This window comes from Amphiura filiformis, unplaced genomic scaffold, assembly GCF_039555335.1.
Source record: "Amphiura filiformis unplaced genomic scaffold, Afil_fr2py scaffold_183, whole genome shotgun sequence".
In the NCBI taxonomy this organism is placed as follows: Eukaryota; Metazoa; Echinodermata; class Ophiuroidea; order Amphilepidida; family Amphiuridae; genus Amphiura; species Amphiura filiformis.
The window spans coordinates 58982-70600 of record NW_027305647.1 but is presented as its reverse complement, the minus strand read 5'-3'; the positions used below and the strand labels follow the sequence as shown (position 1 = coordinate 70600).

General features: G+C 37.2%; 1 protein-coding gene across 1 annotated transcript; it reads left to right on the top strand.

Moving 5' to 3' along the window:
* Window positions 1-4850: 4850 nt before the first annotated feature.
* On the top strand, window positions 4851-8256 carry LOC140145244 (uncharacterized). Its single transcript, XM_072167012.1, has 2 exons — window positions 4851-5392; window positions 5635-8256. Exons 1-2 carry the CDS (start codon window positions 4904-4906, stop codon window positions 5896-5898), a joined length of 753 nt encoding a protein of 250 aa, XP_072023113.1. The 5' UTR covers window positions 4851-4903; the 3' UTR covers window positions 5899-8256.
* Window positions 8257-11619: the final 3363 nt, after the last annotated feature.

Genomic DNA, 11619 nt, shown 5'->3' with positions numbered 1-11619 from the left:
TGAACCCTTTTGGTGGACCAAAGTTACTGGCTAAAATGAGGCAAAATTGAAAAGGGCCTTCAAATTAAGCTCTGGAACTGGAAAAGTATCAATCACGTTGTGTTAAAGAGTGTGCCGACATTTTTCTTTGATGCCAATAACAACAAAAAACACACACCTAGCCCAAGTTAGTTGATTGCAGTTTCTTTTTCAACATGGATCCTTCTGGTTTGATCAAACCCTATTGTTTCTGGTTAATGTGCGTTATAACCTTAATGCGCTGTAACCCTAATGCCATCCTTGGTTAAATTGAGTGGTGTCCTATAATCGGCACACGTCTATTCACTGAAGGCAAGGCGCCATGGTCATTATGTCTAAGGTGGATTGAGGGGTACATTTATTTTATATTATACACTTACCTTTTAATCGACTGGTACAGGTTCGAACTTGAAATGCTTATGCCGGTACTTTTCCTGTTATTCAGAGAATAAGTGGTTTTAATACAGAAGTCAAATGATAATTACATATACGCACTGTTTCGAAATCCAAGCAAGATGTGATTTTAACGCCCTGTCATCGGCTTGCATGCAGCTGTCTTGCTATATCGTGGTGTATGCATTATGCTTTGCATGGTCACTGAACTGGTCAATTTGGGGCGATCTCCCATTTTGGACCTAGTTTTGATTTTTAAGTGCTCATCTGACCGTAACAATCAATTGCTTTTCATATTTGGTGGTTGGTGATCGGGTCATTTATTTTGCTTAGTTACTAGAGGTTAAAATATGACTGGATATGATTTTGTTGACGTGCAAATGAAAAAACAAAAAAAACAAAAAAAAACAAAACAAATGCACGCGCCCTTAACATTTTTCACCTGAAAAATGCACCTGAAAAGTGGAGGACTATAATATTCTGTCTAGAAGGACTTATTGTGATGGGAAAAATTAAAGGACAGGGGCATTGATTTTTATCATATGCACGTCAACAAAGTAATATAAGTCATTAACCTCGTTCATAAACATCGTAAAACCATCGTTGTTGTAAACGTATTTGTCATTAAGGTATTAAAAAATTACCCAAAACAAAAAGCAATGTTATACAAATATTGACTGCTATGAGGGACATGGTTAAAATTATAGCCCCAAGATGATTTCACCATGCTAAGGCCCGAGACACAGCCGAGCAGTCAATATTTGTTTTATATACCGAATGGATGTACGTTGCGATTCCACATGCGTAAACTCAAACTGGTCCATAGTTCAGCTCCAAGGATCCGTCCATAATTCATTTTGAGGCCATAGCTAATTCAATAACCACACTTTTAACCAATCAGACGGGGATCTCAATAATTATGAGGTATATAAAAGAATATATAAATTAGAAGCCCAGAAAGGACAAAAGTTTATGGATATTAATACCGCAGAGAAAGAGGGGGTAAAATACTTTGGAATAATCTAGCTTCCAACAGCAACACTACTTCGAAGATCTGCTGTGATTGATGGAGTATACCATTGTTAGTAATAGGATGGTTTCAAATCAGGCATTTAATGGGCTATTCCATTTAAAATCCACACTACCACTGTGGAAGATTTTGGAAATATCTTCCACAGGGGGAGTATGTTTTTCAAATGTAATTGGTCAGGGTTAATCATTAGTGTGGATTGTAAATGGAATAGGCCACTGTGATCTGTAAAATTGTCATCTGGTAGTATCTGTTCCGTGAAATTTGTCTTCCATGGCTGATCAATCTGTCATGAGAGTGTGATCTGTATAATTGTTCTCAATTTGATAGCATTGGCAAAATAGGCTACAGTGTTTTATTCTTGTTGTTGGTTTGACCCTAACCTTACTAAACATCAAAAAACCTCAATTCAGAAAGCGTAGGCACAAGCAGGTATCCCACGTGATACTATTGCGTCATCATGCGAACAGTCATATGGGGACGGAAAGCTTGGCCGGGCAAGCTACTCCCCCGTGGCAAGGTAGGCCAGTGCATGGGCGTGGCACCCGAACGGTCACATACGGGGGCCTGACTGGACCTCTAAACCATTTGAATTAAAAAAGGCGACATTTCAGGGAGATCCATTGTCTCCTGTAATCATTCTTATGTGTTTCAATCCTCTTCTCGAATATCTTGAGGGCATTCGTGGAAAAAGTGGGTTTAGTTTAGATGAAACCAAAATCATCACTACCCCTTATGCTGACGATTTTAATTTAATCACCAACAACAAGATTCAGCACCAAAAAATAATCAATGAACTCCATAGGAGAGCAATCAGCATGGGGCTTACTCTGAAACCCTCCAAATGCCGTTCTCTCTCTCTCTATGTGGTGGTAAACCAACTTTGGTTGATTTTTATATTTATCATTGTGCCTCATACAGTAGATCAAGATGCAAAGCTGATCAAGTAACAAACCTAGCTCTGGACCTTAAGCTCCAACGTGAATCTTCCTGGGTTCGTAAAACTTCCATCACTAAAGAATGCGAAAACATCCATTCCCTGGCTATCAGAAACCCCGAAAATACCATATGGGGTAAAATCAAACCACAGGTTAAACAAAATCTGAAGGTTGAAACTTGGAAATCTGTTGTTGAGCCCCTCTTGAGGCAGGGGGATATCCCTAAGTTGTTGGAAAATGTAAAACCGATTTAAACTGGAAATCTTTGATATATTCTTTACCCAAAGATGTGTTCAAATTCGCTATTAACGCCTCCATAGATACCCTTCCTTTACAAATTTAAAACACTGGGGCAAAAGACTTTTTGACACTTGTCCTCTTTTTAAGGGTAAAGGTACCTTACTGCACATACTCAATAATTGCCAAAATATGCTAGATCGATACTTATGGAGACATAATAATGTTATTCGTATATTTCTATCCACATACAAAGAGGCTGAATCGTTTAAGTATGGCATTCTACAAGTATAGTCCGACTCGAGTCTGTACTAAGGTCTTATTTTTGTTGGATCCTGATTCGACTCAGATTTGGCACCCAAGACTTAAATTCAAATCCAGATCCGAACTTGGCTCAGATAGATACACAGTCTCCCCCAATTGTTATAAATCATATGAATTTACAAATTAACAGTTATATCATAGATCTGATTTCAACTTACTTGATTGATTGATGAATTAAGGTGTTTTTTGTATACACCCATTTCTTCAAGTTGAGCCAATTTCAGATTAACTCATTATGTGGTCAGAAGGATGGCGGTTGTTTGTCTCCTTGAACCCTTCTGATCACCAGTCTCACACTTCCTAATTTCTCCTCAACATTTTCCCCTGTAAATGAAAAAAAAACACAACAATTACATGTATGTATGCCATTTATTCTTGGAAAGAAACAGACTTAAGAACACCTTAATTTTCCCCCTGTACACAAAAATGCATGTGTATATTACAGTACTAAACATCAAAAAGCCACACTTCACAAACCACATGGACCGGCAGGTATCCCATGTGATGCAATTGCAAACAGTCAAATGGTCACGGAAAGCTTTGCCGGCAAAGCTACACCCTCGTGGCAAGGTAGGCCTGTGCACGTGTCTGGCACCCGAGGGGTCGGTGGTTCGAAACCGCACCCGAGAAAAAAAGTTTTCTCTTCTTCTTCTTTCTTTCTTCCTTCCTTTTGCCTTCCCTGCACCCGAGAAAAAGTTAAGGTTAGACACTATTTTAAACTGTTGCGATTTGGTAGTTCACAAAATCTTGCGAATGGTAGTGAGCTTTGGCAAAAATTGCATTGATCATTTCATACCGAGTGTGTAGAAGAATTTAAATATCACATACAGGGTGTCCCAGAAAAAAAATACAGGGCGAATGAATTTGGACGTGTAGCCCCTTTTATTCTGCATCTTCTACGCTAATTGTACTGGAATCGGTTGACTGATTGCGAAGAAATGAGCGATTACATAAACGCATGCGTCAATTCACTTAATTCCAAGTTTTAAAGAAAGATCATTCAACACAATGCGCACTAGTGGTTAACTGTCACCATTTACTAATATCACTGTACTTGTTGATTCGTTAAAAAACATCTTCCGACCATAACAGAAAGAAGTACTTTCTAAGATTGTCTTTCTTATATTTTGCAGAATATGAACTTTTATTTTTGATTTATTAAAATGACATTAATTGAAATCGATATTAATTTTAAATGAAATTAATTAATACCCTTTTTAGTACTATACATTTAAATACACGACCCAAAATTTTCAACATTTCAAGATTACGTTTCTGGCAGGGAGGAGGGGGTCGGCCAAGAAACGAAACCAGTTACGTTTATAGGACGTCATCGATCTTTTGGTTTGTTCTCTAACATTAAGCAGCCCTTTTGGACTTCAGCCCTTTTGGACTTGTTTGATGGCATGTAAAACTGAGTCATTTTAAAGAAAAGTTGAACAATTATGGCGCTATTTATCTAAGATCCTGTTTGCATCTTTACCGGGGGTAGTCACTTGTAAAGTGGTATTAGAACATCAGCAAACAGACTAATAAATGACAAGGGAATTTTCAAAAAACTTTTTATCATGAAATGTAAAGTATAACTCATATTATTTGGCTAATTTAAATTTAAAATATACGTAAATAGCGCCCTCAGTCCTAAATTTATAGAATTAAAATTATCACAAAAACGCAGAAAAAGATGAATAATTTGATATAGAAACGAAAATCTATGCTAAAGATTGCTACAAAATATGTGTATATACAGTTTTTAGTGTGATAGCTGTTGGTATTATTCAGGTCTATAATAATGTTTTGTTAGAAAAATTAATAAATGATCACATCAAACAACCATGGGCCAAGTTTTATATATTCGGGCATTGATCATGATTCACTTGGTCCCTTCAATGAAAATATACCTCAGAACTTTCTGTTAATATTTGTCTCATATTCCTTCCCTAAATTATTGCTGTACTACAGTATGGCGGAATTCGAAGAAATAGCGGAAATTATTGAGGAAGCAGACGAAGGATTTGAAGATGCGGGCGAAGAAGTTGAAGACATGTCTGACGAAGAAAGACAAGAATTCAAAGAAGAGGTTACAGAGGCAAAAGAAAATGAGGAAGAATTATCTCGAGATGCAACTGAATTCAAAAAGTTTTCAAAAGTCAAGGCCATAAAGAAAGTTGCAGTTTTTGTTGGTAAGAATCTGCCAATTGGAGTCATATTTTGGGGCGTGAATTTAGCCTTGACAAAGCTGATTAAAATAGGAAGTGGAGACCAACAGCAATCCAACAAAAACAAGCTGGCTGTTATCAAGGCGATTATTGCGCTCATCAAAGCTGAAACAGTTGACAGTAAGAAACTCCTAGACTGGATGAAGCTGCACACAGATGACACTATCATTTTAGAGGGAATTGAAGTACCGCTAGAAGCAATCTTCCACAAATATCTGATACCAATTTCTGATGTAAGTTTAATTAGATAGGCGGCAATATCATCCAAACAGATAGTATGTACATTGTACTGAACTGAGATAAACATTATGCATCAGTTACTGAAATTCACATTCGTTAATATAAGATAGCTCGTTTACATTTCATAAATTATAGGCCTACTGCAATTTCTTTGTTATTGTAATTGCTAAAAGACAATTAATAGCTCTAAATCCTATTTTCTCTGAAATTTAAATTTTGTATTTATATATTGTAGGCTGTGGATCAAGCCTCCAGTGCAGCTAAACCATTGCAGAAAAAGATCGAGGGAAAAGTTTCCTGGGACGTCCCGAATGCCGACGATATCGCGCATTTGCTGAATGCTTCTGCAGCCTTCCTAACTGCATTTGACGACTTCCGAAAGTTTGCTATTTCACATTCTTCTGAATTTCCAATCCTGCAGAGCCTGCCGCTGACACAAGCAGACATTGATGATTTAAGCACCAAACTAGACACCGTCAAGAAAATGCCCTTTTATTAAGAGCAAGGGCATAGATAGTATAATTAAAGACAGAGATAAAAAGAATTTATCGCGTCTGACGTCATCTGTCAATCAAACTCGAACACGGTTTGTTTACAAGTGTCGTGATGATGACTTACTGAACGCGGCGGTATAACCTTATTGTTCATAAGAATGCACCATGTCAACAATGCCTAGAAAAGCTGCTTTTTGCCTTGTATAAGTACGTAATTTTTCGCCATTTGCTGCTATACCTTTTCTCCAAATAGCACGAGATAGATCGGTCTTCTTTTTACGCATGCACTATTAACCTGTGTTAACCAATCAAGGATCGTAATTGACAGTGACATCAGACGCGATAAATTCTTTTTATCTTTGTCTTTAATTATATATAGATTGCTGGTATGTTTAAAAAAAAATAGTGCATTTAACATTGCTTTCTGCTTATCAAAAATATGATTGATTAATTGTAGGTTACTATTGAATTTTATAAATTTACTATATCAATTAGGTAAATAGTTAATACCCAGTACGTAAGCTAGCTCAATAGATAAGGCGTTCGGCTATGATGCGAGAGGTCGTGGGTTCGAACCCTGGCTGCAGGCCCGTAAGCAGGGTGGGGGGGGGTCTAGGGGCGGACGAAAATCGGGAAGCCGATCCTGACTGCAAAGGTCATTGTAGAATGCCTAGGGTGTGCGCTCCTACGCTGCAATGTCCATGAGTTGTTGTTATTATGGTAACACATAGGGCCGCAGTGGCCAGAGACAACTTGTTAGGTGTGCTGAGGCTTGTGGATCAACGTCTCCACCTCCACCTGGGGCGTTGTTCTTGTGCGTATAGCGCACTATAAATCACTGCGCTTGTTTAGACCTATCCTGACGAGTGACGACTCGGGTATGTACTGCAAAGATACACGGCAAAGATTGATGTTGTTCTGCAGACACAATCACACATATGCAACGTAGCTCAAAGTTAACAACCATTAGGCGGAGGCGCCGTATTTAGCGTAACTTTGTATATTTAATTATTTTCTTTATTTTACCCGGATTACCCGGGTGAATAATTAAATGTCCAAAGCTAACGTTAAATAGGGCGCCTCCGCCTGATGCTAATTTATAATGTTGATAAAACACAAGCAGTGGTCATTGATACTATTAATCTAGATAAAGTTAGAAATATTATTTTTTATACTGTTATTGAGAATATTAATAACAGACTTGATATTTAGTATGGTCTATAAGGGGTCTGCTTAAACAGCACGGGCTAAATATCAATTGGGGCGTGTCGGAAGATGGTGTAAAATGCTTTTCATGAGTTTACATTATGGTGTTCATAATGTAGTGAATTTACCTAAAATGGATTTAGGGAGGCTGAATTTGAGCTTACAATTTCAAACTTTATGCAACATTGTTCTGTTATTATCAAATTTATTGGAGTTTGAGGTGATCCGAAACTTCGTCAGCAATTGGCATTCGTCACAGCTGAAATACACTTTCAATATACCAACAACTTTTAGAAAATGGGATGAGGTTTAAAATATGGCTCTTAAACGTGATACTTACTCAGAAAGTTTGAAGGCCCCACTGGGGTCAAATGTTATGAATTTACGGTAAAAAACATCTGCTCAGATTCCTGGTTGTCCAATGAAATCACGCTGTTTCTCTGTGTACAGTAAGTTTATAACATTTGGCCCCAGGGAGCCATTCAAACTTTCTGAGTGCGTACCACCTTTCAGAGACTTATTTTTAAAGCTCCCCGCTTTCAAAACTGGTAGATTACAAGTGCATTTCAGTTCTGACGAACACTTATTGGTATTAAAATTCAGTAAATATCACCTCAAACCTCAATAAATTTGATAATATCACAATAATCTTGCTAAAATTCGGAAAATTTACCCTCACAAAACTTAAATTCAGTCTCCTTAAAAACGTCATTTTAAGCTAATTCACTACATTATCAACGCCATAATGTTTACTCATGGAAAGCACATTTTCTATCAAACAATTATGTTACACCATCTCCCGACATACTCTAGTACCTTGAACAATGTTGGAGTTAAACTTAATTTTATATTACTTATATAAGAATTTGTCAATTGTATTATTATTCCTGCTATAAAACAATTTCTTCCTCATCACAAACTTCTTGTGTTATCATCGTGTAATAATCCAATTTGATTATGCTATCCAGCAAATACACAACGTTTTACCGAAAACGTTTAAATGTCGGGTTATAGAAACATGATAAACGGCATAAAACATTTAATAACATTAAAAAAACATGATGCAAAACATTCTGAACATAATGTTATTTAGGTGTTGACACAATTTTTTGTTAAAACATTTTGAATAAACGTTTTTATGTTTGCTTGGTAGTTCTCTATGGTACCATACTGCAGTTACTGTCCGTTTTCCTATACACAATACACAGTGCTCTCACCATTGACGCGTGACCCTACAAATGATGTATGTTGGGAGAATGGACACTTGCCTAGTTAACATCACTGTGTGAAAAATAACCAGCCAATATTTTATTTATTCTCCAAAACTTCTAGCAAATATATTTCTCTAACATGACCTAAAATTACAGCTAGGTTAGATGTTCAGAAATGGTCGTACTTTTGTAAAAATATGAGTGAGGGCAAGGCATAGCTAGCCAACTCCCCGTGTTATTTGAATGGAGATTTGACCGAAAATATTGGTATCGGACCGCTCACTTCTGAAGGATGCCACAAAAAAACCGGTAAAAGCTACATTTAAATTATTCTAAATAGGTTCTAGAAAATAAAGTTTTGTAACATGTCCTAAATTTTTAGCTAATTTAGGTGTTTGGAGAGGGTCGTACTTTTGTGTTTTAGGAAGGACATGTAAACGACAGATAACACCAAAAATATGAAGAAATTATTTCTAAACCGTGTTAAGTCAAAAATCATTATGTTGCTCATTTTCAAGAATGCTGGTTTACAAAAAGCACGACATTGTCTGATTTCGTGAACAAAGCCACACATAACATTGTTTCCTTTCGTTTCCTTTATAATCGGTTACCCAACTGAAGCTATGAATACCAGCTTTATTCAGCATCGAAGTGGTTACGTAATTCTCTTGGTTACCGGATCACGCTACTTTGGTATGCCTTCGAGTGCCATATACTTTATGTGGTGATCATTTCGATCGTGGTTCATTACTCTAGCGCGTGATCCCGTTGACATAGTAACATTACGTAACTTCGATACTGAATTGCGATATCGCACACCGTCGACGTCCTATACGATAAATATAAATTTAATACTCCGTTGGTGAGCGACGGGCGAGTGGTAGTGAGCGACAGGCGAGTGGTATTTCACTGAACGCAAGAAAAGGAGTTCTATCTGATTGGCTAGCAATCGATCGCTTAGGTCGCTCAGTAGTCAACTACAAACTCATGCATTCAATTCGATTGAAATCGATTATTCTATTATTGACGAAGATAAAGAGCGTGATAGTGTGTCAATAATGTACATTGTATTGCACCTGGCTTTACCAGCATTCCTTTATAAAATAATTTTCTCAAAGAGTTGAATATTATCAAAATTTTTACCCAGGATTTCAAATTTTTTACCCGCAAATTGCAGTTAAACATATCCACAGCAAAATACCGGTCCTCACTAATTAGTACATTTAATTTCCAGTTAGTACATTTAAACGAAACCTGTGATTTACGTGACAACAAATAAAATTTTCTTACAATAGAAATATCATATGGGATACTGATATGGTAGGCCGCAACCGCCACAACGTGGAGCTGCTACGCGTAGCTGACTTTTTGTTCCGTGGAGCCAAATTGACCAATCATGTTAGAGTTTTTTATTACTCGGAGGTAAAACTGACCAATCAAGTACGACTTACTCATTACGTGAAGCGAATTTAGTCATTAAGAATTTGCCAGACGAGCTTCACGTAGTTGCAAGATATCCTCGGTCACGATAGTTATGATTCAAAAAGTAATTTATGAAAAGTACGAACCGACTTATTATTAAGATGGACATGCACTCACAAGAAACTCATACAGTATTGTACACAACTATATAGCTAGGCAGAGTGGTGGTAAACCATGCACACAATTCAGGCTGATTTGTACATCTTGCGCGGCGTGGCCTGCGGAATTCGACCTTCAGCAAACCAGTTCGGATTTACTTTATATACTAGTAGTAGGCCATACATACTGTAGTTACGATACTGCCCGTTTTCCTATACACAATACTCAGTGCGCTCACCATTGACGCGTGACCTAGTGTATGTTAGAAGTATTATGCCATTGCCTATATGACGTCACTGTGTAAAAAATAACCAGTCAATATTTAAAGTATTCTCTGAAATTCTAGAAAATATAGTTTTGTAACATTTCCTAAATTTTTAGCTAATTTAGGTGTTTGGAAATATTGGTACTTTTGTGTTTTAGGAAGGATATGTAAACGACAGATAACACCAAAAATATGAACAAATTATTTCTAAACCGTGTTAAGTCTGCAAACCATTATGCTTCTCATTTTCAAGAACGCTGGTTAACAATAAGCAGACTATTGTCTCATTTCGTAAACAAAAGCCCAGACAGTATTGTTACCTTGCGTTTGCTTTATAATCATTCACCCAACTGAAACTATAATACCAGCTCATTGTTCATTGCACAGGTAAAACAGACACAAGTGCAGTGTGTATTTAACCAGAGAAGATCTGATGTAACATAGTTGAGCTGTTTTCATTGAGTGTTATCTTGGTTTAATAGCTTTTAATGGGGTTTAAGTCCTTCAAAGGTCGTGGTGAATTCTACTGTAGACATGACTGCATCATGATTATTTTAAAGTCAACAACATTCAACAATATGATCACCGTGATAGTATGACAGTATCAGTACCGTGGGTGTCAGTGATCCTGGCCTGACACAGTAGACAAACAAACAAACACGCCACACACATGGCACATGCATGCAAGGTAACATTGACTATACACTAATCAAACAATGGTATTGATCCTGTACAACTGTTTGTGGTTTATTTACATTCGATTCATTTAAAATCCACATAGTAAACATTAATTTTGGCAAGAGTTTTCTCTCTCTGGAACGATGATGCATCAACTGGCTCCGCGTAATGAAAAGATCTAACATGATTGGTCAATTTAGCTCCGCGAAGCGAAAAGTAAGCTACGCGTAGCAGCTCCACGTTGTGGCGGTTACGGCCAGCCATATACTGATCATGCGAAAATCGTAAAACATAGAATAGAAACAGTGTGGCCGGCTCTCAAAATCTCAAATTGTATGCATAGCCTGAGTCGCACGGCCTATCTCAAACAAAATAGCTCAAAATCACCATGCGTAGTTGTTGAAAAACGTGAGGATTTATCGTACTACCACGGCAATTTTTAACACGAAGATATAGGGATGTCGACGGTGTGTATCGCACATGAAAACAGTCACTTGTGCACAACCAGAGAAGATCCGATTTAATCAGTTGAGCTGTTTCAATGAGTGTTATCTTGGTTTAATAGCTTTTAATGGGGTTAAGTCCTGCAAAGGTCGAGATGAATTCTACTGTAGACATGACTGCATCATGCATCGTTTTTGTTGAATATCAGAAAAGGCTCCACGTTTTACATACAAATTTAGCTACAGCTATTCTCTCTGCATATATTTTAGAACACCAGTAATATATACGTTGATCTTACTTCAGTGGATCTTGCTTCAGTGGATCATAAATGACATGTTTAT